Below are 27,707 nucleotides of genomic sequence, written 5' to 3' on the forward strand. Positions count from 1 at the left end.
CACCATGGGTGCTGGGGAAAAAAATAAGCACTACCGCAGTTAGGTAGTAGTGTGGGGGTTAAATTAATTAATTAAATAAATAAATAAATAAACAAACAGGAGATTAACAGGGAAAAAAAAAATAATGCACCCTGGCAGCGGGCCGTGGAGGGAGTCGTTAGGGCCAACTGCCTGCCCCTCTTCCGCGGTTATGTTAGAGCCTGGAGTTGTTGTGGTTCTGCCGAGCACCCGAGCTACAAATCTTCTCCCAAACTTTGAACCCTGGAGTCGTTCAGGGAGAGGTGGGCGCCGCAGGGAGTGGAGTGCATTATTTCCCCCTCCAACTCTATTTTGATTTAGTCCCTACCCTCCCCTCCCCTTCATTGTTTTGATCACACAGCATTGCCCTTTGATGTGAAGGGCAGTGCTTGTCACTGGCCACTCGGGTGTTTTTCCTGTCTTCCTGGTGGTGGAAATTGAATAAAGATTCATGCACTTTGTGTCTCTCACTGTGTCTCACACCTGCACACACACAAAAAAAATAAATGGGATTACCATAGAGAAAAAAATATAATGCACCCTGTAAAATAAGCACTACTACAGATAGGCGGTAGTGTAAAAAAAAGAAAACAAAACAGGAGTGTCAGAGGTTCTGTTCACTCAGAGCTGGCTCTGAGGGAGCTGGTTCAATTAAAAAAAAATATAATCCACCCTGTATCATTAATTAAAAGCAAAATTCAACAGAAAATGCTGGAGAAACGCAGCAGGTCTGGCAGTATCATTGGAGAGAGGGAGGCAGAGTCAACATTTTAAGTCCAATATAACTCATTTTTTGCAACTGTAATGTTAATATTTTGACTTTGGGAAACAGTTACAAAGATTCTGGTTTTGGATAATCTCATATCAATATGATAAAAGGAAGACAGTTTCCAGTGAACTGGAAACATCTGAGGAATTCAAAAATAAATTATTGATACAGAATCAGATTATTTTCCGAAGAAGCTTAAATGCCATAAACAAATAAAAGGGAAGTAGGCAATGTAAAACTAAGAAAAGCACAAATTCAAAATAAAAGCTCACATGCTTTTTGAATGGGAGAGACATAAAGGATACCAGAGAGTGACAAAAAGTTAGTTAAAAATTGCGAAAACAGTAAGTTGCAATTGATATCAAAGTTGAACAAAATCTTTTAATATTGGGGAAAACTAGTATGGTCATGAACAACATAAGCCCCTGAAAACTGATATCAGTGAAAATCAAGAAATGGTGAATAATATCTGTATTTACAGAAGATAATATGCTAGACATTCCAAGAAAGCATTCAATTTTGGAAGTTAAAAATTGCACAACACCAGGTTATAGTCCAACAGATTTATTTGGAAGCACTAGATTTTGGAGTGTTGCTGCTTTATCAGGTGGTCGTGGAGTGTAAGATCGTAAGACACAGAATTTGTAGATAAAGTTTAATGTGATGTAACTGAAATTATATATTGAAAAAGACCTGGATTGTTTATTAAGTCTCTCATCTTTTAGAATCTTGAATTTAAGCAGGGAACTTACAAAATTAATTTTTAAAAAAATGATAATCTTGCTAACTGAAAATTGTTGGAAATACTGAGTAGGTCAGCCAAAGTTTTAGTGAGAGGAACAGTAAACATTTCAGGTTGATGATAGTATGGATTTGGAGAGAATATATCATGCCTGCAGTGTTTGGAAAGTAACTGAATTGGAAGGGGCAGGCAATCAACTTTAGTTAATGGATGTCCAGAAGGTATTTGATAAAGTCCCTTATGAAAGACTTGGCTAAAGTTGAAGTTCATGGAATTGAAGGTAAGTTGAGAAATTGGCAGGATACAGTGGTGCTAATTTTCAGGATATATTAATTGGTATCTCACAAGGATTTGTCTTGGGGCCACACTGTTCACTGTATTTATGAACACTTAAGAGTATGTGATAGGTCTCATCATATTTCTCAGTGACACATGGTAAGAAGTGTAAATATTATGTATATTGGTAAAACTCTGGTAATTCACTTTCAGGGATAGGAAAACTGGCAAAATACTTTATAAAGATACCTTCTTGCATTATGCTTTGTTTGTAAGAATATAAGAGTCAGTAGCTATGCAACTCTCTGCAAAGCCGAGTACACCATAGGTTTGGAGTACTGTCAGCAATTCTGGCATTTTAGAATATGTTGGCCTTGAGAGCACAATATTTACCAGACTGAAGCATAAACTCCAAAATTTCAGATGGAGAGATTGCATATAGTTATAATCCCTGGAATTTAGAAAGTGATTATCAGACAAAAGGTTGCAATATAGTAAAGGAGCAGGTATGTGAGAAATCTCTACTGTTTTGAGGAGTGTAGGACTAGATGGCATAGTGCAATAATTAGAGCCATACCTTCCAGCAATGAAATTATGAAACTCCTCCACACAAAGGGTAGTGGGAATTAGGAAATCTTCAGTGAACAGCTGTTGATTTTAGACCAATTATTAATTTATCAGTGATTAGTTGGTTAGATTAGATTAGATTACTTACAGTGTGGAAACAGGCCCTTCAACCCAACAAGTCCACACCGCCCCGCCGAAGCGCAACCCACCCATACCCCTACATCTACCCCTTACCTAACATTATGGGCAATTTAGCATGGCCAATTCATCTGACCTGCACATCTTTGGAGTGTGGGAGGAAACCGGAGCACCCGGAGGAAACCCACGCAGACACGGGGAGAATGTGCAAACTCCACACAGAGAGTCACCTGAGGCGGGAAATGAACCCGGGTCTCTGGCGCTGTGAGGCAGCAGTGCTAACCACTGTGCCACCGTGCCGCCCGTAAGTATACTTTTGTTCACCTAAGTTTCAGAGTTTGAGGGTAAAGGTTGTTATGAAAGTGTAAAAGTGTACACTTTTGAGAGTGAAGGACTTGGCAAGCACACCAAATGCTGGAGAACTTACAATTAACATTTGGTTCAGAACAGATAGCACTGGCTGAGATGCTTTGAGACAAAAACAAATTTGAATTTGGTCAATCAGTTTAAACTATACCCCAAAAATACTAAATTCTAATCAATGCTTACAGCAATACAGAGAAGAACTGAAAGCTGCCTGGTTTTGAGATAAGAAGTTTTGTTTTGTAAATCTTAATCAGGAATTTTATTGGACTAGTATTGTAGAGGGGGAAGGTAAAAGATAGGTTAGAAGAAGGAGTTGTAAATAGTTGTTAGTTAATTATTCTCTATTACACTTAACGTAAAAAAAAAGATTTATTTCTTAAAATAGTTCTTGGCCACTCGAATTTTCACAGATTATTGCACGAGATAAATCTTTTCTGTGTTGCTGGGTTAAATTATGCAGGACGATATACCTGTTTAACATATTTAACAGTTAACAGTTATGACACAAGGTAAATCCTCCTGCTTAATTTAACCCAGCAACACAGAAAAGATTTATCCCATGCAATAATCTGTGAAAATTTGAGTGGCCAAGAACTAAAAGTAAAAAAAAACTTTATTTCTTAAAGTGTAACAGGGAATAATTAACTAACAACTATTTACATCTCCACCCCCCTCCCCCCCCCACCCCGCCTACAATACTAGTCCAATAAAACCCCCGATTAAGATTTACAAAACGAAACATCTCAAAACCAGGCAGCTTTCGGCTCTTCTCTGTATTGCTCTCTTTTCTTCTCGGGGATTCTGCTACACAGGTTACTGATTGATAAAAATAACTTTAAGCGAGATATTCTCTGGTCAGTTTGTAGATATCATTGACTTGGCAGTTCTCCTCCCAAATGTTCAATCTCATATCCCCAAAGCATTGGATTGTGTCATTGGTTTTTAAGATTGTCAATATACTGAATTCAAACTTGATTGGAATTTCATATTTTCAGGGTACAATTCAAACTGATTGGCTGAATTCAAATTTATTTTTGTCTCATGGCAACTCAGCCAGTGCTATCTGTTCTGAACCAAATGTTACATTTGTAAATTCTCGCGCACTCCGTATACTTGCCAAGTCCTTCACTCTCTTAAAGGTACAGTACACTTCTACACCTTTATGACAAGGCAGATATATGGAGTTGGTTTCAAATCAGTTATCTCATTGAATGGTGGAACAGGTTTGAAGGATGAAGAGATGCAATTATACTAGAAGGGATGTGGGGGACATCCAGGAGGTTGCTACTTGGACACCAAAATCTTGCTTTGAGGACATTATGGAAAGGTTAATTTCTTTTGTTTCAACAGAAGCTGAATCAAGACCCAATTAATTTTTAAAAAGAGTCTATCTAGAGTGTGGAGGAAGGCTTTGTTTCACTTGGCTAAGGGGCACATGACCAGGAGGCATAGATTCAAGGTAAGCAGTCAAAGGTTTAGAGGCATTACTTGGGGAAATATTTAAACTCAGAGGGTGATGGGGATTGGAGATCATTGCCTGAAAAGTAGCAGAGACAGAATCCCTCAATTTTAAGAAGTATTTTGAAATTATTTTAAATCTGATTCTATTGGATGGTTGTTTTTTGATTAATACAGACATGATTGGCCAAATCACACCCTTGTCTTCTGTGATTCCAAGTGGCCTCCTCCTGTTTCTACGTTCCTCACAGCAGCAGTAACTAGTTCAAATGTAACTTGGAGACACAGGAATTATTTGTTTTGTTCTTTCACTTGCAAATAAAGAACCATAGAATGGTCATAGCCCAAGACAAGACAATTCAGCTAATTGAGTCCATGTTAGCTCTCTGAAAGAGCAATTTAGTCCCACTTGCTCAAATCTTTTGAAGTAACACTGCAATTTATTTTTTTCTCTCTCAGGTGTTTATCCAACTCCCTTTGAAAGTCATGATTAAGTCTGCCTCCTTGACCCTTGTTCCAGATTCCAAACCATTCACAATGCAATGAAGATTTTCCTTTGTGCCTTTATTCCCCCAATCACTTCAAATTTGTCCTCTCAGGCTTTTGGCTCTTGTACTAATGGGATTAGTTTCTCTCTATCCAGACCCTCAAGAATACCTCTATCAAATCTGTTTTCTGTTCCCTCGGGAAAACAACTTCAGCTTCTCCAGCCTATCATTGTAACTGAACTTTCTTAGCCCTGGAGCCATTCTTGTAAATCTTTTTTGTATCCTTCCTAAAGTCCTTATGTCCTTTCTTAAATATGTTGCTTAGATTTAAGCAACATATGTTTTATAAAGTGGTTCATAATTCACTTTTATCCTCTGTACCTTTATTTATTAAGCTCAGGATCATTTACGTCTGTTTAACCAAATTCTCAAACTGCCCTGGCACCATCAATAACTTGTGTACATACACTCACAGATCTAGCCCCAGCAAAATTATTTCAGTTTGGTATATTTTCTTTGTAGTGTTTTTTTTGCTACAGTGTCCCATTAAGGGCAGTTCATTCTTTACTTAGGGGTTTTCCACTTTGTTCTAAAGAATATATTCATAGATCGCTGTTCCAATGCCCACTTTGGAATTGTATCCTTTATATTACATTGCTTTTCTTCATTCTTCCTACCAAACTCTCTTACTTCACACAACTCGTCACCAACATACATTTACACTATGTCTACCTGTTCAAACATCCTGTCCGAGTCTTTCTGAAGTTTATCACCATTCTCCTCATAGTTCATAATACCAAGTTTTATATCATCTTCAAATTTCAAAGTTGTGCCCTCTATACAAAAGGCTGGGTCATTAATAATGAGAGAAAAATCTTTGATCATCTTTTGTGGGTCCTCATGACTGAGGAGACTGCAAGGATGTCCATGGAACTGGCAGTTCACACTAATTCTTTTGTGCTTGAGGGAGTTTCTGCAGCTGCATCAACTTTGGATATTTTGAACGTGTGTGTTTGGCACAAATGGTCCTTAACTTTCTGAGCTAAATTTTACAACTGGCCTCCATGTATTGGCCATTTGCAATATTTCCCCAAGAGAGGTGATCTGCAATGTAGAAGTTGTAGGGCATTTTTTAGCTGTTCTTTATGTTGTTTGTACTGATCACCTTAATATCATTTACCCTGTAATAATTCTCATAGGAGAGATGAGTGGGGCCTTAGTGTATGGACTTTAATACTCTTTTGACAATCAGTTTTTCAGATGCTCAAGAATTTAAACCTTTACACAAATCTACCTTTCTTTTGAATTAAGGAAACTTTCTGCCTTGTGCTTTGGACGTCTCTGATTTCATTGGTAATAATACATATCTTGCAGTCTCAGCAATTAAAATAGGGTGAAGGAGAATTTGCAGTGCTCTGTTCTACAGTTAACCAGGGAGGATGCTTATTATGACAAGAGAAGACATGAATGTAGAGGATATGATCGGTATGTTCACAGATGAGACATTTCTGGTGTAAATAGCAAGGAGATCCTTACACTACAGCCTGTGTATATTGTTCTGAGCAGTGGCATAAAGAATTTAACAATGTGTGAGGTGATGTATTTTAGGAGGACTAACAAGGCAACAGAGTTCACATTGTTTTTCCAGTGTGTCAAAGGGACCTTGGTGTGCATGTCCATAGATCCTTGGAAGGACTAGGACAGGTAGATAAAGTAGGTGGTTAAGGAAGCATATGAGGTGCAGAAAGACAGAAAACTGATCACCTGAAGACTTAGCCAGACATTACCACTACTCCTGTCTCTCTGCCTGTCTCCAAAGAATGGGAAGGTTCACTCCATAGTGCTTTAAGTCAAACAAAAATAATGAAAAACTACAATTTCATTAAAACAAAATGAAGAAAATATTTAATACAATGATAATGTACATTTTCCAGAGACCAATGTTTCTCAGTAACACACTGGAAATAATATAAACTGGCTTTGTAAGGGCAAAGGTGACAGTCAAGAAAGATTGTATTAGATACTCAAACTGACTTAATTGTCAAATCAATTTTCTCAAAAGGAAACTGAAAATACTATATCCACACTTTAGTGCCATTGATTTCCTCTGTAGATCAAACGTAACAATGCCTTAAACAATATTTACAAAAACAGTTCAGGAAAACACTTCTCTATTCACAATAGATTGTATATCTCCTCTGTGTAATATGATGTCCAGTCCTTCATGTTCTATTAGGGGGGAGAAGTCTCAGTAGTATTTCAAATGAAAATTAACAATGTCCAAGAGCATTTCCAAGAGTGAATATTTTAACCACATACACAAGGCAGTGGCGCTTCAATTTACAATTATAGGTTGAAGTGAAGGTAGACCAAGGAACCTGCTGATGCTCGTTCAAATTCCATGGGCTCCACTGAAAGCACAGCACAGTCAAATCTGTATTCAAGCAGACTGGGCTGACATGAAATTCATTTCACATGCCATTGGTTAACAAGAAGTCATTTTTCACTACAATTTGTACCTGAAATTGTCCATCTTATATAACTCCATGCTGTTGCTCATGCGAGTGATGATGAAACACAAAGGAAATGGCAGCATCCCAAGCAGACTGAAGGACCATGTCTCGTAGTCCACGTTTATCTGCACAGTGATTCCACTGAGAAAGATCGGATGTACAGTCTGAGCCCTCAGGAGGACGACGCACCTGGTGTCCATTTACACAACGGCGACATTTTAACCTTTAGAACAGATACAGGCTGTTAGTCACATTATGGTGAGCTTCTGAGAGAGAACTATCAAATATGCAAGCATTTACAAAGCTATTGCAGTTTATAAATTAAGATAATAATAGAACATTACCCTGAATTGGAGAATGACTGACAAGGCACAGTTCATCCTTTGTCAGCTATCCTTAATTCTCCATTTAATTTTAATGTCTTAGGTTAATGTCATAGAGTCATAGAGATGTACAGCATGGAAACAGACCCTTTGGTCCAACCTGTCCATGCCAACCAGATATCCCAACTCAATCTAGTCCCACCTGCCAGGATCCAGCTCATATCCCTCCAAACCCTTCGTATTCATATACCCATCCAAATGCCTTTTCAATGTTGCAATTGTACCAGCCTCCACCACTTCCTCTGGCAGCTCGTTCCATACGCATACCATCCTCTGCGTGAAAAAGTTGCCTCTTAGGTCTCTTTTATATCTTTGCCCTCTCACCCTAAATCTATGCCCTCTCGTTCCGGACACCCCACCCCATGAAAAAGACTTTGTCTATTTATCCTATCCATGCCCCTCATAACTTTATAAACCTCTATAAGGTCACCCCTCAGCCTGCGACGCTCCAGGGAAAACAGCGCCAGCCTGTTCAGCCTCTCCCTATAGCTCAAATCCTCCAACCCTGGCAACATCCTTGTAAATCTTTTATAAACCCTTTCAAGTTTCACAACATCTTTCCGATAGGAAGGAGACCAGAATTGCTCGCAATATTCCAACACTGGCCTAACCAATGTCCTGTACAGCCACAACATAACCTCCCAACTCCTGTACTCAATACTCGGACTAATAAAAGAAAGCATACCAAATACCTACTTCACTATCCTATCTACCTGTGACTCCACTTTGAAGGACCTGTGAACCTGCACTCCAAGGTCTCTTTTGTTCAGCAACACTCCCTAGGACCGAACCATTAAGTGTATAAGTCCTGCTAAGATTTGCTTTCCCAAAATGACATTAACCTAAGACATTAAAATTAAATGGAGAATTAAGGATAGCTGACAAAGGATGAACTGTGCCTTGTCAGTCATTCTCCAATTCAGGGTAATGTTCTATTATTATCTTAATTTATAAACTGCAATAGCTTTGTAAATGCTTGCATATTTGATAGTTCTCTCTCAGAAGCATTTATATGAATTAAACTCCATCTGCCACTTCTCAGCCCATTGGCCCATCTGGTCAAGATCCCGTTGTAATCTGAGGTGACTTTCTTTGCTGTCCACTACATCGCCAATTTTGGGGTTATCGGCAAACTTACTAACTGTACCCCTTATGCTCGCATCCAAATCATTTATGTAAGTGACAAAAGGTAGTGGACCCAGCACTGATCCCTGTGGCACTCCACTGGTCACAGGCTTCCAGTCTGAAAAACAATCCTCCACCATCACCCTCTGTCTTCTACCTTTGAGCCAGTTCTGTATCCAAATTGCTAGTTCTCCCTTTATTCCGTGAGATCTAACCTTTCTAACCAGTCTCCCATGGGGAACCTTGTCGAACACCTTACTGAAGTCCATATAAATCACATCTACTGTTCTGCCCTCATCAATCCTCTGTTACTTCTTCAAAAAAACTCAGTCAAGTTTGTGAGGCATGATTTCCCACTCACAAAGCCATGGTAACTACCCCTAATCAGTCCTTGCCTTTCCAAATACATGTATATCCTGTCCCTCAGGATTCCCTCCAACAACATGCCCATCACCGACATCAGGCTCACTGGTCTATAGTTCCCTGACTTCTCCTTACTACCCTTCTTAAACAGGGACACCACGTTTGCCAACCTCCAGTCTTCCAGCACCTCACCTGTGACTATCAATGATACAAATATCTCAGCAAGAGACCTAGCAATCACTTCTCTAGCTTCCCACAGAGTTCTAGAGTACATCTGATCAGATCCTGGGGATTTATACACCTTTATGTGTTTCAAGACATCCAGCACTTACTCCTCTTAATATGGGCATTTTGCAAGGTGTCACATCTATGTCGCTATTTTCTTTATCTCCCATATCCTTTTCCACAGTAAATACTGATGAAAAATGCTCATTTAGTATCTGCCCCATCTCCAGCGTCTCCACACACAGGCCGCCTTGCTGATCTTTGACGGGTCCTATTCTCTACTTAGTTACCCTTTTGTCCTTAAAATATTTCTAAAAATCCTTTGGATTCTCCTTAATTCTATTTGCCAAAGCTATCTCCTGTCCCTGTTTTGCCCTCCTGATTTCCCTCTTAAGTATACTCCTACTTTCTTCTAAGGATTCACTCAATCTCTCCTGTCTATACCTGACATATGCTTCCTTCTTTTTCTTAACCAAACCCTCAATTTCTTTAGTCATCCAGCATTCCCTATACCTACCAGCCTTCCCTTTCACCCTGACAGGAATATACTTTCTCTGGATTCTTGTTATCTCATTTCTGAAGGCTTCCCATTTTCCAGCCGTCCCTTTACCTGCGAACATCTGCCTCCAATCAGCTTTCGAAAGTTCTTACCTAATATCGTCAAAATTGGCCTTTCTCCAATTTAGAACTTCAACTTTTGATCTGGTCTATCCTTTTCCATCACTATTTTAAATCTAATAGAATTATGGTCGCTGGCCCCAAAGTGCTCCCCCACTGACACCTCAGTCACCTGCCCTGCCTTATTTCCCAAGTGTAGGTCAAGTTTTGCATCTTCTCTAGTAGGTACATCCACATACTAAAACAGTAAATTGTCTTGTACGCGCTTAATAAATTCCTCTCCATCTAAACCTTTAACACTATAGCAGTCCCAGTCGGTGTTTGGAAAGTTAAAATCCCCTACCATAACCACCCTATTATCGTTACGATAACTGAGATCTCCTTACAAGTTTGTTTCTCAATTTCCCTCTGACTATTAGGGGGTCTATAATACAATCCTAATAAGGTGATCATGCCTTTCTTATTTCTCAGTTCCACCCAAATACTTTCCCTGGATGTATTTCCAGGAATATCCTCCCTCAGCACGGCTGTTATGCTATCCCTTAACAAAAACGCTGCTCCCCTTCCTCTCTTGCCTCCCTTTCTGTAGCATTTGTTGTCCTGGAACATTAAGCTGCCAGTCCTACCCATCCCTGAGCCATGTTTCTGTAATTGCTATGATATCCCAGTCCGATGTTCTTAACCATGTCCTGAGTTCATCTGCCTTCCCTGGTAGGCTCCTTGCATTGAAATAAATGCAGTTTAATTTATTAGTCCTACCTTGTCCCTGCCTGCCCTGACTGTTTGACTCACTTTTGTTCTCAACTGTATCAGTTTCAGATTGATCTCTTTCCTCACTATCTCCCTAGGTCCCACCCCCCACCTTACTAGTTTAAATCTTCCCAAACAGCTCTAGCAAATTTCCCCTTCCAATTAAGGTGCAATCCATCCTTCTTTACAGGTCACTTCTACCCCAAAAGAGATTCCAATGATCCAAAAATGTGAATCCTTCTCCCATACACCAGCTCCTCAGCCATGCATTCATCTGCTCTATCCTCCTATTCCTGCCCTCACTAGCTCATAGCACCGGGAGTAATCTAGACATTACTACTCTCGAGGATTTCCTTTTTAAATTCCTGCCTAACTCTCTGTAATCTTCCTTCAGAATCTCAACATTTTCCCTTCCTATGTCATTGATTCCAATGTGGACAATGACCTCTTGCTGGCCCCTCTCCCCCTTGAGAACATTCTGCAACCTCTCTGAGACATCCTTGATCCTGGCACCAGGGAATCAGCACACCATTCTGATTTTTCGCTGCTGGCAATAGAAATGTGTCTGTACCTCGGACTACAGAATCCCCTAACACAATTCATCTCTTGGAACGCAACGTACCCCTCATTGTATTTGAGCCAGTCTTGGCTGTTCATGCTACATTCCCCTGAGAATCCATCACCCCCTACATTTTCCAAAACAGCATACTTATTTGAAATGGGTATAGCCACAGGAGGCTACTGCACTAGCTGCCTATCTCTTTTACCTTTCCTGGGGTTAACCCATCTATGTGACTGTATCTGAGACTTTCCCCCCTTCCTATAACTGTCATCCATCACATAGTGTTGCTGTTGCAAATTCCTCATTGCTTCTAACTGTCTCTCCAACTGATTCATTTGATCTGATAAGATTCGCAACCAACAGCATTTATTGCAGATATAATCCACAACAACCCTCAAACTCTCTTAAAACTCCCACATCTGACAAGGAGCGAATATCACTCCACCAAATGCTATGACCTCACTGCTGCAAATTCAGATTATGATTGCGGATCTCAAATGAACACCTCAGAGGATCTCAAGATTGATGATATGTCATTTCTCATAGTCAAGGAAGGGAAAACAGTACGTTCATTTTGGGATGCGAATACAACTCTCTAGGAACTAGGATGCTTGACAATTGTCTTTGAGTTATAAAAAAAAGGAGTGGTAGAGACGTGCTAAGGAAAGAAATACAAGTTAGTGAGTTTGGCGAAGATTTGTAGCTCAGGTCGTGGCTCTGGATGTAAGTTTGCTCGCTGTGCTGCAAGGTTCATTTTCAGACGTTGTCACCATTCTAGATAACATCACCAATGAACCTCCATTGAAGCACTGATGTTATGGCCCACTTTCTATTTACATGTTCTGGGGTTCCTTGGATTGGTGATGTCATTTCCTGTTCTTTTTCTCAGCGAGTGGTAAATGGGATCCAAATTGACATATTTGTTGACAGAGTTCCGGTTGGAACACTGTGCTTCTAGGAATTCTTGTGCGTGTCCGTTTGGCTTGTCCTAGGATGGATGCTTTGTCCCAGTCAAAGAGGTGTCCTTCCTCATCTGTATGTAAGGATACTAGTGATAGTGAGTCATGTCTTTTTGTGGCTAGTTGATGTTCATGTATCCTGGTGGCTAATTTTCTGTCTGTTTGTCACAGTTCTTGCAAGGTATTTTATAAATGACATTAGTTTTGCTAGTTGTCTGTATAGGGTCTTTCCAGTTCATTAGCTGCTGTTTTAGTGTGTTGGTGGGTTTGTAGACTACCATAATGCCAAGAGGTCCGAGTAGTCTGGCAGTCATTTCCGAGATGTTGCTGATGTAGGGGAGAGTAGCTAGGGTTTCTGGACGTGTTTTGTCTGCTTGTTTGAGTTTGTTGCTGAGAAATCAAAGGACTGTGTTCATTGGGTCCCTGTTCTTTTTGAATACACTGGATAGGTGGTTTTCTTCTGCTCTTCGTAGTTCCTCTGTGCTGCAATGTACGGTAACTCGTAGAAATACTGTTCTAATGCAGCTTCCTTTGTGGGTATTCGGATGATTGCTTCTGTAGTTCAGTATTTGGACTGTACGTGTTGTTTTCCTGTAGACACTAGTTTGTAGCTCCCCCAGCTACATGGATGACACCTTTGTCATCACTAAACAAAACAAATTAGAGGAAATCTTCAAGACAATCAATAATACCCTTCCTCACATAAAATTCACAAAGGAAGAGGAAAACAACAACAAACTGCCATTCCTAGATGTCACAGGAGAGCGAACAGCCAATGGAACTTCAAACCAGCATTGACAGGAAAACAACACATACAGACCAAATACTGAACTACAGAGGTGATCATCCCCACACCCACAAACGAAGCTGCATTAGAACATTATTTCAATGAGCAACCACACATAGCAGCACAGAGGAACTACGAAGAACAGAAAACCACCTATCCAGTGTATTCAAAAAGAACAGGGACCCAACGAACACAGTCTGTCGATTTCTCAGCAACAAACCTAAACAAGCAGGCAAAATATGCCCAGAAATCCTAGCCACTCTCCCCTACAACAAAGACATCTCAGAAATGACTGCGGGACTACTCAGACCTCTTGGCATCATGGTAGTCCATAAACCCACCAACACACTAAAGCAGCAGCTAAAGAACTTAAACGACCATATACAGCCAACAAGCAAAATGAATGTCATTTACAAAATACCATGCAAGAACTGTAACAAACACGACATTGGACAAACAGGCAGAAAACTAGCCACTAGGATACATGAACATCGAGGAACAACAAGATATCACTAGTATTTTTATATACAGGTGAGGAAGAACACCACTTTGACTGGGACAACACATCCATCCTAGGACAAGCCAAAAAGAGACACACACGAGAATTCTTAGAAGCATGGTATTCCAACTGGAACTCTCAACAAACACATCGACTTGAACCCCATTTACCAACCTCTGAGAAAAGGAACAGGAAATGGCATCACCAACCCAAGGAACCCTAAACACAAATAGAAAGCAGGCCAAACCACCAATGCTTCACTGGAGACTCACTAATGATTTTACTAGTATGGTGACGAAATGTCTGAAAATGAACCTTCCAGTTCAGCAAGCAAACTTACATCCAGAAATATAAGTATAGTGAAATTTCCATTGAGGTGCTTTACATTTTCCCCTCAATGCTCATCTTTCCTGTTATCTCGGTGCAATTAATTTAGCTAAGTACCTTTTTGGATAGGTCATACCTTTTCTATTGGAAGATCTGTGTCACCTATACTTACTCCTCATAGGCCTCAAACATTAGAACAGCAGATTCAATATCAAATCAATACACTACCACATTTCAAATCCTATAGTCATTACATTTTAAATTAGATTTGAAAATAGCTGCTGCCAATGTCATGTTTAATAGTTACCTATCATGCGTGTCACTGGCTGTGGTCTCATTTAGAGTAAAGAGCTCCTTAAGTTCTCCAAGGGAGAAGTGTCGTTCCACATCTTGCTCCTCATCCACTACACAGCTACTCAGAGCTTTTTTATGAGTCTGCCGCTGGAAGATCTTCTCCTCAATTGTCCCGGTCTGAAATATCACAAGACATGATTGTGATAAGTTATCACGTTTCATCCAGTTTGATAGATCAAGTCTACTTACATAATTCTTCAACATATCACAACCTCTAATGCAAAATTTTAGGATCATGTATCATTTTGTGAACAATACCTAAAGTGCAGAATCTTACCGACAAAAGCCTGTAGATGTAGCAAATTTTCTTCTGTCCATCTCGCCATATACGAGCCATCGCTTGTTCGTCATTAGCTGGATTCCAGTCTGGATCAAACATGACTAACCGATTTGCACCAATCAGATTCAAGCCACAGCCACCAGCTTTGCTACTCAGCATGAAGATAAACTCAGGATTCTATAAGAAAATTTTAAACAAAACCTCTGTAGAGCTAATACCAAAAATGAAAATTTATGATTCAATTTTATAATATAAGTATTATCAGCTGGAATATGTGCACATTTTACTTGGAGTTATTTTGAAAAGAAGATGAGAAAATCTTCTGTGCAATCATTGTTAACAGTCAAAAGGTTTGACTGTAATTTTTACGTTATTAGGTTCTAATGATCACAAGTCACAAAAAAGCACAAGTGATCTCTCCCAACAGGGAGAAACCCAGTTGAAAGAAGGTAATGACGACAACACCATGTGCAAATAATGGGAGCAGATATCACTAATTTTAATACTAAGCTTAATTTGTCACGATGGTTTCACTGAGCTTTCTAATCTTCACACATACTGCTAACCAAAAGAAAAAAAAGAAATGACTACTGGAAATCAAGATTTCCAACAGCTAGCTACTTGACAATTTCCTTCCCCTCCAGTTACAGGAAATTTAATTCAAAAAAGCAATAGTAAAGTAGGTCTAACGTTTTGTCGAAAGGGTGTACAAAAATATTGACAGTATCTTGTATCCCCTCATGTATTGGTAGAGAGTTAGGAAAAAAGTTTCTCTGCTCCATTTCTTAGTGTAGTTACTCCTTCTCCATTTTAGTCTTCCTCCCTGCTTCACTTTTCTGGCAGTGTTAGCATTCTTGCCTGCCTGATTCAGAACTTTGGGGTTTCAAACCCACAATCTGAGCATATAACCTGGATAATGTTTCAGTTACATTAAACTATGAAGTGGATGTGGGGGCAGAGAGGGTGCAAAAACCAATCACAGGAACACCACTAAAAATCCAAAATTATACCTGTAGGAAAAGGTGATAAAAAGCTGAGGAGTTACCGAATATAGAGGTTTACAATTATGAAAGGTTGTGGTAGAGGACATACAGACAGGACTTCCATTGCCTTCAACATAAGACAATCATCAAGAAATTCAAGAGGAAATTCAGAAGAAATATTTTTACTCAAAGGTGGTGAAAATATGGAACTTCACAACACAGATGCTGAATTTAAGGGGAAACCAGCTAAGCATATGAGAGAGAAACAGAGAGAGGATTATATTGTTAAAGTTAGATGGTGAACAATGGAAGGAAGAATAATTGGAATATGAACTATGGCATGGAATGGTTGGAGCTAATGCTCCCTTTCTGTGTTGTGTATTCCACGTACTTAACTACATTGTCAGAAATGCCGAGGGGTGGCACGGTGGCTCAGTGATTAGCACTGCTGCCTCACAGCACCAGGGTCCCAGGTTCAATTCCAGCCTCGGGCAACTGTCTGTGTGTAGTTTGCACATTCTCTCCGTGTCTGTGTGGGTTTCCTCTAGGTGCTCCGGTTTCCTCCCACAGTTCAAAGATGTGCAGGTCAGGTGAATTGGCCATGCTAAATTGCTCAGAGTTTTAGGTGCATTAGACAGAGGGAAATGGGTCTGGGTGGGTTGCTCTTCGGAGGGTCAGTGTGGACTTGTTGGGCCGAAGGGCCTGTTTCCACACTGTAGGGAATCTAAATCTAAAAGTCTTCTATTAGACGAGATGTGATGGATATAAACAATCCACTAGAAAGATTCAAACAACTGGGGAGTTTTCATGTTTTCTGTCCAACTGTTAGACCTTAACCAAGGAAAATTAATTTTTTATTCATCTCATTTGTGGCTTGAGGAACTTAACAGTGAACAAATTGAGTGCCATATTTGACTATATTTTAAAAAATGAACTTCAAAAACAATTCATGGCTGTGGAGTACATTAAGACGTCATGAGGATATGAAAAAGTGCTATATAAATGCAAGATATTTAAATTTTTCCTTCACTGAGATTCTAGCTGTCCAACTTTTTTTTCCTTTATTAGTATTTATTTTCATGTCTTATTTCTCCTCCCATTTCTACAATGAGTGGAATGGTAGCATAGTTACAGCAGTAATTGTTTGGAGACAAGAAATCAAATTCCGCAAAGGCAGCTGGGGGAACTTAAATTTGATTATCTAAATCAGCCTGAAATAAAATAAGAGTCTCATTAATAATTATCATAAAAGCACTGGATTGTCATATTAGTTCATCTCATTCATGAATGACTGGCAGGGCAGGAACACTCTCATCCTTGCCCAGTCTGGCCTGCATGTGACTCCAGACCCACTAAAGTGTGGGTGGCTTTTAACTGTCCTCTGAAATAGCTTGGCACACTTCTCAGTCGCATCATACCACACCGATGGTATACATCACACGAACTGCAACAGTGCAAGGAAAGCCTTCACCAGCAAATTCTCAAGGGCAATTAGAGATGGGAAATAAATGCTGGCTTTGCCAACTGATGTTCAGATCCCATGAAAATATAAACAAAAAGCTATAAATATTTCTAACTTATTACTGTAACATTTGTTGCCCTCACTTCTTTTCCTGCAGTTTGGAATGATGTGTGGGAACAGAATTGCGAGCAGTTGGATTAGATATAAAAGAGTCAGTTTAGATAATGAAGAAGATTGAATACCATAACATTAATAGCAACATTTCAAATAAGAGCACTGATTCAGACTCTCCAAACTTTTTAGCACAATAGTGTTTAAGAATCCTATGATAAATTATTTAGGAAATTTAACTAGATAATCTATCACATGTCTGCAATAGTTGCCTCACTTTAAAAAAAAGCTTATCCTTGCTAAAACGTATTCAAAATATCACGACTTAATTTTTGTAATAAAGGAAAATCACCAATTTCATTGCAGAGAAAACTAGCTAGCACCCAACATCTCATTGAGGCAGTGTGGTAAGGATGTCACAAGAATTGGCTGACCTTGAACTAATGTTAATGATATGAATACTTTTAACCACAGCTCCATTTTACTAATGTGAACATTTCCTTATAAAGGAACTTGATCTCTTGAAAATACGGAATCTCTAATACCACACCAGCCTGAAACAAGATGTAGGTTAGCTTAATATTTACTTTGCATCAAGTATTGTTTTCAGAGGCTTACTAAGTGTCAATGAATAGATACTTCACAATCTTCTCACAAAACATCTGTATCTAGATAAAGCAACTCCATAATTTGTTACTACCACATTGCTTTCAATTTAAAGTTGTATGGTACATTAGCTCCACGCAAAGGAATCTGCAATTACCTAGGGTCAATAAAATGTTGCAAAAAGACGGTGCTGTTACTTACTGTGGGATTATTAAAGCGTTCCACAATTTTAGCCCTCTTTTTCACTGTCATGGTACCGTCCAATCGAACATACAGGTATCTGACAGAAGGAAAACACATTGAAAAGTTATACTTGGCTCAGAAAGAAACAAAAAAAAACTAAAGAACAAACAAATATTCAACCGCTCATTCAGTTACAGTATTAACACACATCTGTAATGTGATCTGTAAAACAATAGCAAATAAAAACAGCTTTCCTAAAACAGACATAAACCAAAGGGATACTGTCAGTCTCATTTTTCTTTTTATAACACACATTGTATAATATATAATGTCACTGTCACTAAAGCTGTAATCTAGTAACAATATATCATGTTACCCACACAACTTTAGATTCTGCATCACAATTACTTGTTTGCTTTTATTGCCTTGCCACTCAAAATAGATTGTTTCACTGTAATCCTCAGACTGTTGGCAACTTTAATATCCCTCAATCTCCCATGAAGGTTTCAGCTCAAATACTCCATGCTGAATCAAATCCTCTTATTAACGTAACAAAGCAATATGTACAAACACACAACGTAGGAGCAGGAGTAGGCTTCTGGGTGCCACAGAGCCTGCTCAACCATTCAGTAAGGTTACGGCCGATCAGGTTACTTCACGTTTCTGGTACCTATGATAACGCTTCACTGTCTTGGCAATCAGGAGTCTATCTCTGCCTTAAAAATACTCAAGGACTCTTCTTCCACTGCCCTTTGAGGAAGGAAATTCCAAATACTCAAACACTAAGAAAAACGATTCTCCTTTGGCCCTCTTGTGGTGCAGTGGTAGGGTCTCTACTTCTGAACCAGGAGGCCTGGGCTCAAATCATACCTGCTCTAGAAGGGTGCAATAACATCTCTGAACAGGTTGATTAGAGAAATAGTTGAATCCACCCTGTCAAAATCCCTCAGAATCTTCATCATAGTAATATTATCTTTAAATTACCACAAGAAACAGTATTTTCTCCAGTTTTATTTAAAAACTCCTACTTGTCCCCTTTTCTTCTCACTTTCCCATTTTTGTCAGAATTTTATTTTAAAATTATAAATCCAAATCCTATCATTTCCATAAATGAGGAAATAATTTGCACTTTGTAGTCCTTTGCAGTTTCATCCTGATGGCTGCCTTTGTGAGCAGCTGCATCAAGCTGTGCATAAACCTTCAATACACAAACACTAACTGTCACTACGTAATGAAGTTCTACCTGACCTGATGTGATAGGGTTGGGATTAGGGATAGGGTGGGCCTGGTCTTGTTGCCATGGAACACTCCAAGAAATTGAATCATTCTATATCAACTGTCCCTTGTGGGAAAATTAGCAAAGGAAACGTCTTTGACTCCAATCTATCAGGCAGCAGTAACACTAACGTCCTTGAGACCCTGTGGGAAAAGCAGACGGTCAAAGTCATTTGGCAGAACACCTCATCATCGGAACTTTCCAACAAGCACCAAGATGTAGCTTGGCAGATGGTGAGAAGTGCACTACCCCTCCAATCCTTCATGTATGCCCAGACTCTCTCCACCACCGCACACTACCCTCAAAACGGCAGCGGGGAACAGACTGTCATGCATCTCCTTCGAGAACGTGCCTTTGCAAGCAAGGTCCGGACAGGGATGCAGTGATTTTTGTTGTGGTTTGCCCCAAGAAGCTCCATGATGCACACCGAGACAGACATTAACTGTGCCAGGCAGAAGACATTCTTTGGTCTGCCCGAACCTCTCGGTTTTCCAATATGAAGAGTTGACCTTGACCAAGTGTTGCAGACTGGCACATTATAAGGTCTAGGACTACATGTTGAGGGCTGCACTAAAGCTAGGGCCAACTGTTGCCTTGGTGCAATGGAAAATTACCATCTAAGGTCTTCCTGCCAAAGTAATAGGGGGTCCGTTCAGTTCTCAGACCAAACCCCCTGCCGTGGTATTTAAACTTATTGAATCCCTTGTAGCTTGTATTAGAATGTAAATAGTTGCATGTCATATTTGGCAACATAATTGTGCCTTTGGATACAGAAACAGCAAGAGAGGGAGAGCGACAGTAAAGCATTTTATAAGGTCCTTCACAGTAGGCTATTGCAGAAAATACAGAGGCATGGGATTGAGGGTTATTTAGCAGTTTGGATCAGAAGTTGGCTAGCTATAAGATGACAGAGGGTGGTGGCTGATGGGAAAAGTTCATCCTGGAGTTCAGTTACTAATGGTGTATCGCAAGGATCTGTTTTGAGGCCAATGCTGTTTGTCATTTTTATAAGTGACCTGGATGAGAGCGTAGAAGGATGGGTTAGTAAATTTGCGGATAACACAAAAGTCAGTGGAGTTGTGGACAGTACAGAAGAATGTCACAGATTACAAAGGGATATAGATAAGCTGCAGAGCAGGATCGAGAGGTGGCAAATGGAGTTTAATATGGAAAAGGAGTAAAAGGAATACAGAGTACTAGGCTAATGGTAAGATTCTTGGTAGTGTGGATGAGCAGAGGGATCTCAGTGTCCACGTGCATAGATCCCTGACAGTCACCACCCAGTGTTGATTGGGTTGTTAAGAAGGCATACAGCGTGTTAACTTTTATTGGTAGAGGGATTGAGTTTCTGAGTCATGAGGTCATGTTGCAGCTGTATAAAACTCCGGTGCGGCTGCACTTGGAGTATTGCATACAGCTCTGGTCGCCGCATTATAGGAAGGATGTGGAAGCATTGGAAATGGTGCAGAGGAGATTTACCAGAATGTTGCTTGGTATGGAGGAAAGGTCTTATGAAGAAAGGCTGAGGACTTGAGGCTGTTTGCTTTAGAGAGGAGAAGGTTAAGAAGTGACTTATTAGAGGCATACAGACGATCAGAGGATTAGATAGGATGGACAGAGATGGCTAGCACAAGGGCACATAGCTTTAAATTGAGGGGTGATACATATAGGACAGATGTCAGAGGTAGGATCTTTACTCAGAGTAGTAAGGGAATGGAATGCCCTACCTGCAATAGTAGTGGACTCACCAACATTAAGGGCATTTAAATGGTAATTGGATAAACATATGGATGATAACGGAATAGTGTAGGTTAGATGGGCTTTAGATTGTTACACTGAACTGTGAAACCATCGGGCGTCGAAGGGCCTGTACTGCGCTGTAATGTTCTGTGATAGCAAGAGAGCGAGAGAACAAACTCCAGATGTTAAGGTCTAGACAATAAGATGCACAGCTGCCAAAATTATAGGGCTTGTGAAGGTTACAGAATGAGACAGCAGAGGGGCTGTGAATGGATTGGAAAACAAGGGTGAAAATCTTTAAATTAATCTGCATTTCTGAACTGGCTCAGCAACGTAGGTTAGGGAGTTTGTAAAGTGAATAGGATTAAAATTCAGGCAGCCAAATTTGGGATCAGCACTCAAAAGGCCAAAGATTGACATCACAAACACCAAAGTGATTTTTTGATATGATCTTGTAGTATGAGAGAGGAAGCAGAATTGAACAAACTCACCTCTGAATCCGAAATCTGTGGTTTCAAGAACCATTTGCAATCACAGAAATCATCATTTTCAGCTAAGTCAACTGACTAAATTCCAGGAGCTTTTTTTCTCAGAATACTCGGACTAATGTTCTAGGATTTGGTTTCTATGGTTAAAACTTGAAAGTTCCTCTCTTATCCACAATACACAAGAGATGGAAAGTGCTTCAATACATCAGCTACGTAGGATATTTGCAATGTTGTACAACCTACACAACCTACCTCCTGTCTCTGCAGAGCTTCTCAAACAAATCAAGAGTCTGGGTGTAGTTTGATACTAGCACCACCTTATCAGAGCTAGTACTTCGAGTCATGGCCAAAATATAATCAAGGGTGAGCATCTTGCCTGAAACGAGAAAACACAGAAAAATTTACATTATTTTATTAGAAGCATACTTTCCATTCTATGGATTAATTACTAAAATAAAGTAATCCATATACTATACATGCTTATCTGGCCCCAGATTTTCCTCAAGGTCAGATTTACACATAGGGGAGTAACCCAGGGAGAGAAAAACAGGTGAAATCTAGTTAATTCATGGTTTTTTTTCTGAAAATAGTTATAGGAAATTCCCATGGGAAAGGTACAGGTCATGTTTTGTTTATTCAGAAATAGAATATCGTTAAAAATTCCACCCGGAATCCACTACTTGTGCATCACTTTTCCTGAGTGTAATGCAGGCTGGTACAGCATTCAGTACAGTGCAGCAGTGCAAGTGGGTAAACAACAGCATTCAATGGCTGAAATGGTGCAAAAAATAAAGTTTTACCATAGCAAAGACAGCCTTTCTAAAGGGGCACCATTTTTACTTTGGACAAAAATGTTTGCAAGTGAATATTTATTGGGGATTCTTGCTACAGCTGGACCTAACCCCAATATCAGTTGGGGTGGAAAAGTTGCTAATGCTCACAGTATGTGAAAAGTTTAGGAGAATAAACATAGATCACTTCTACTAAGTACTGAATCAGTAACAGAAGGAAGACATATTCAGGATCACTATTAAAAGTTTGAAAATCAGAATTAAGAGGGCTTTTGTCAAAGGGGTCATTACAGTATGAATTCCCTGTATGGTTACTGAAACAAAAACAGACATTGTGAGAGAAATTCAGCAGGTCAGGTAGCATCTGTCAAGTGCAAATAGGAGTTAATGTTTCAAGTCCCATGGCCTTTCTGGCCACTGAAGTAGTCAAGCACTGAAAAAGGGAGTTCGCTAAATATTTGATTTAAATAAAAAGAACACAGGTTATGAGCATGAAAATAGGAGAAGATTAGAGACATTAATTCTTGAGCCTTTATTAAGACAGATGATGATGATGATCATCCCAATAACACTAATCCTAGAAAACTAATCAGAGGGAAAAATATTCTAATTATTCTGCACTGACCTGTTCTCACCAGGAAATAAAGTATTTTTAAGTAGTTTATTTTCAAATGGGTGATTACATCATCAATCTGCAGTACTTTGGGATACACAATTGCACTGAAGAATCCACAACAAACATTCATCATCAAACATTTTTGTCAAATGAAGAAACAATACTTAATGCCAGGCTTGTATCTAGAGAGTCACTCGTAAGTTCTTGGCCAAGTTCCTATTAGTTTGCTTCCAAACATGTTCCTTTACAAAACTGGTGAATTCAGGACATTCCAAGGAAGACAATGGAAGAAATATGCAGAATATTCAGAGAGAACTCCATGCACTCAGAACAGCTGAAAGCATCTTGCCCAAGTCACCTTTCTTCTAGACAAAATTGTTATCAATCCATTCAATCATTGGGGCCCAACTATCAAGCCAATTCATATCCTTATTTGATCCTCAACATGCAAGCTTTACAGCATAATAACTGGACAATTATTAGGAATGGCAATCTTTACACAAAGCAAATTCTTGAAACATATTTAAGTTAGATGCTACTAAAGAAATCTGACCTCTCTTTCAGTTTCTGAGTTAAGAAAGGATTTTCTCCAAGCTAAAAATCGGATTTGATTTATTTATTGTCAAGTGCACTTAAATACAGTGAAAAGCTTAGTTTATGAGCAGCTCAAACACATCATATTAAACAAGGACATACAGATCATAGGGTGAAAAAAATACTTAGTCAGATTTAGACTTAAAGATTTACCAGACAACTGAGGTTCCACAGATTTTGTGCTATATCCTGATGGAAAGAGATTGAGTGCTCCCTGAAATCCTTCCTCACCTTCCACACATTTTTCATAGATCAATGTTGGGTCTAGGCCAAAATGAAAATAGAGTATTAGCAAAAAACAGAAATGGCAGTCTTCTTCACTCAAAAATAATTACTCATTAGTTATCTTCATCCTTTAAGGTGTGACCACATCGCATCCTTATTTCTGTACAATTTTACTTTTCAAATTTTCATTTCTACTTTTTGACATTCACTATCAGAGGTAAACTACTTCCAGGACATTGTAGCATAAGCAATTATTGAAATGTCCAGCAAGCTTATTGTCACCAGTCCAACCCAGCAACTTTAGGAGAGTTGCATCTGCAAACAGTCAAGCGGGATCTTGGTGCACACAAAAGTAGCAAATTCAGTGATGGATGTTCTTTATTTTTCTGATGCTACAATGACTGTGTTCTACTACAATGTTCAATGCTCTCTTGAATCCTCATTCATGCTAAGCTGTTACCTTTTCCTACCGTCTTTGCCTGCACCTCATGTTGAAACCAAAATCTTTGTATAATTACTTCATGTATTTCATTCTCGTGAAGGAACTCAAAACCAAAATTGTGTCTTTTTCACTGACTGCCTTGCTAACCTGGTTGGTTTGAACCATCTTTTTTAAGCTTTGCTTTTCACTTAAAAGCAAATTGATCTAAAGACATACATTAGTAGAGTGTCAATTAACTGAAACATAATAATTATACTGCAGAAATCTAACATTTTCAGACATTCAAACAGAAATACAATAAGTCAAAATCCAATAATTTTTCTGCTCACGGTTACAAAGCTTCTTTAGTGAAGTAATTGAAGATAGAGAGGAGACGCTCATCTTCCCACTGTGAGCTTGTTCCATTTCTATTGCTGGCTTGGCTTGTTTTAGGAACAGCTTGTACAACTCTGACTGCAGAGGCGTGAGTCTGAAGAATACAGGAAAATGTTTAATTAAAGTTATTGAAGGACATGTGGCAGGAGACATGCAGATTCACTCAATTATTTTTACACTTTCCCCTTGGAGGCAAAGATGTCTTGAAGAAAACAGACTCCAATGACTAAAGCAGCTATCTTCTTAAGGGGGAAATAAATATATTTTAATTGTCAAATTACAGTTCTTATAGCAAAAGGCTTCTTAATGAGCACATTGAGTTATACATGCAGAGTTGAGCTTCCTCAAATTAACTTTAACCTCTCTTTCATAGAAGCATTCCCTTGATATTCACAAAAGAGAGGTTATTCAGCAGGTTAAAAAAAAAACTGATTGGAACAGCTGTACCTGTTATAGTGCACTAATTCCTATGACGATGCTCACCATAAGATTATTCCTGTTTACTTTTGAACACCCATCCCAAAAATTAGGGAAATAAAGTTCTCTGTGCCTACTCTATTAAATCTCCGAATTATTTTAGAAATCTTGATTGCACCATTTTCACCTCCTAAACACAAAGGATTACAAATCATGCTTACGCAAACTAGCTTCACAATTTACTCTTTCAGCTGCAGAATTGTCCTTGTGAATCTTTGTTGTGCATCTCCGAAACCAGTCCATCTTCCTTGGATTCACTGACTTAAACTGCATGCAGAAGGAGTCTAATACTACTGTGTGTCACTGCAAAACACCCTTTTCTCACTTTGCTGTTTACTTGTTTGTCAAAGCTAAGGAATATTCTTTGACCTAGTTCAGACATGCTGAGTCAATGTGAAGAACTTAAACTGACACAAGTAGGTCAACTGTTTTTGCACAAAGGGATTTTGATTAAGCATATTATAACTAAATATATGAAAAATTAAATTTGAGAAATCACCTGCAACAGACAATCTGCTCAATCTTCACTGGCAGGTATTTGGAAAGAATATCCGATGTTCTTCGAATTAAACACCTAAAATGTGTATTTGTGCAATAAGTCAGACAAACAATCAAACAGTGCATATCTAAATTAAGACACAGTTTGTTAACCCAGATTTAACCCATTAACTGAGACCACACATATGTAATAGCAAGAAAATGAGGAAGGAATTTTTAAAAACATGAAAAAGACACATTTGAACATATTTCATATCCATAGATTTCAGAACCTATTTCCTCTGTAATATCTATCGCTATCACGAACAAAAACAAAAACAAAAACAAATCGTGAGAACACGATCACTTCCAAATTCCTTTGCAAGATATTTGATGTCATCACTTCATTGTCAGAAATAAAATGAAGGAAGTCTTTAATGCCATTGTGGAATGAACAATGGATGAACTGCAACTTACCCACTATCTTCTTCTCAAACTACACAGGATAAGATATAAATATGACTTTGCCAGTATCACTCACATCACAAGAACAAATACAAACAAAGATTTAGAAGTTACCCTGACATAACATCATAATTCACTTCCCAAATCATTATTTGCTTACATATCTGTTCCTTTACCTATTTACAATGCTGATCAGCTCCTTTAGTTTCTCCTCTCCATGCTGTCTTTCACTGTCACTTGCATCTGCATCTCGGCCTTTCAAGATAGGCAATTCAAATCGCTTTTTAAATTCCTGTGCAGTTCCTTAAGAAAGGTTCAGACAATTATTAACTAGCTTTGGAATTAACTTGCAATGTGGTGAATTTGCAGGTACTAGATTAATTTTTAACGTCTCTCATGTGGAGTCATACAGAAATCTACCATTCAGTTACACAGTGAGCCAGCAAACCAATCACAGACCGAACTTTGCAGCTATGCAAAATACCAACAGAAGTCGAAAGGTCTAATTTCAATTGAATCAGGTCTGTGCAAATCATACAATGGAAACAAATACATACCAAGTATTCCTGCATTAATAAAATGTACAAGACTGAAGTACTCCAGGAGGTCATTCTGAATTGGAGTTCCTGAGATCAATATACGTCGTTTAGCTTTTAGATCGTTCAGAGCCTGGTAGGTCAGGTTGTCTGAATTCTTCAACCTGTGGCCCTGTGATGTGAATAAAAGAAACCTGGGCTAAGTTTTCACTTATACATTTCTATTAGGCTTTAACATGTTTTTACTTTTTAGAATTTGCAAAAATATAGAATAATTTAATACTTATCAAATGAAATGTTTAATTTTAGAAAGGCACAGAGCTTACAGTGCACCCAAACAGTTGCCAAACTTATTTCTCACAGGTCAATGAAACATACGTATAGCAAAATATAACAATATACTTCTTGGATATCCTTACCATCTTGCAATCTATTCTCAAATATCTGCACTTCTGCTATGAGCACACAGCTTAGAAAATCTATCAAACCACATGCACACAACCCACAGCATACCAAACCTTAATGAAACATTAGCTTTGCTGCACACTAAATGTGGGCAGCACGGTGGCACAGTGGTTAGCACTGCTGCCTCACAGGGCCAGAGACCCAAGTTCAATTCCCGCCTCAGGCTACTGACTGTGTGGAGTTTGTGCATTCTCCCAGTGTCTGCGTGGGTTTCCTCCGGGTGATCTGGTTTCCTCCCACAGTCCAAAAATGTGCAGGTTAGGTGAATTGGCCATAGTGTTAGGGGCAGGGGTAAATGTAGGGAATGGGTCTGGGTGGGTTGCGGGTTGGTGTGGATTTGTTGGCCCGAAGGGCCTGTTTCCACACTGTAAGTAATCTAATCTAAATAGAAACCAATACTGAGGCACATATTATGACTGAATAATCAGTTGTATGTGATGTTTCTGAATTTCTCAGCTGGATGTAGAACTTAAATAAGTTGTGAATAAGTGCTGTTTAAACAATATCCCTTGAACAAGAAGATTTAATTAAAGTTAGAGAATGTTAAGGGGCCCAGGAATAGTTGAAAGGAAGAGCCAGCTATTAACACAGAGCCCACTGAGGAAATGATAGAGATTTAAAGTAATTGATAGAAAGAAGTTAAGAAGAATGTTTTCAGCTGAGCAGTGGGAGTCTGAAACCAACTGTCAGAAAGAATGATAGAGGCATAAATCTTTCATACGTTTTAAAAAAAATTGAATTAAAACACAGTGTATCTGGGCTACGTGCTAAGAGCTATAAATTGGGATTAGGCTAAGTAAGCAATTTTCAGTTGTTAGAGACTCAATA

General features: G+C 39.0%; 1 protein-coding gene across 3 annotated transcripts in view; it reads right to left on the reverse strand.

Annotated features, from left to right (window-relative positions):
• Nucleotides 1–6,757: 6,757 nt before the first annotated feature.
• The window catches only part of rad54l (RAD54 like), a 40,822-nt gene continuing 19,872 nt past the window's right edge, over nucleotides 6,758–27,707 (reverse strand). For 2 of the 3 annotated variants that reach the window (XM_072574498.1, XM_072574500.1), the window contains 10 exons: nucleotides 26,436–26,586; nucleotides 26,055–26,181; nucleotides 25,436–25,510; nucleotides 24,414–24,553; nucleotides 23,571–23,681; nucleotides 21,669–21,792; nucleotides 17,931–18,009; nucleotides 14,565–14,744; nucleotides 14,241–14,404; nucleotides 6,758–7,558 (listed from right to left, as the gene is read on the reverse strand). In XM_072574498.1, the coding sequence (XP_072430599.1) occupies nucleotides 7,357–7,558; nucleotides 14,241–14,404; nucleotides 14,565–14,744; nucleotides 17,931–18,009; nucleotides 21,669–21,792; nucleotides 23,571–23,681; nucleotides 24,414–24,553; nucleotides 25,436–25,510; nucleotides 26,055–26,181; nucleotides 26,436–26,586 (1,353 nt within the window). In that variant the 3' untranslated portion in view covers nucleotides 6,758–7,356. The remainder of the gene's footprint in view (nucleotides 7,559–14,240; nucleotides 14,405–14,564; nucleotides 14,745–17,930; nucleotides 18,010–21,668; nucleotides 21,793–23,570; nucleotides 23,682–24,413; nucleotides 24,554–25,435; nucleotides 25,511–26,054; nucleotides 26,182–26,435; nucleotides 26,587–27,707) is intronic. The other variant, XM_072574499.1, reaches the window with a different exon arrangement.

The sequence above is a fragment of the Chiloscyllium punctatum genome, chromosome 7, assembly GCF_047496795.1.
Source record: "Chiloscyllium punctatum isolate Juve2018m chromosome 7, sChiPun1.3, whole genome shotgun sequence".
Lineage (NCBI taxonomy): Eukaryota > Metazoa > Chordata > Chondrichthyes > Orectolobiformes > Hemiscylliidae > Chiloscyllium > Chiloscyllium punctatum.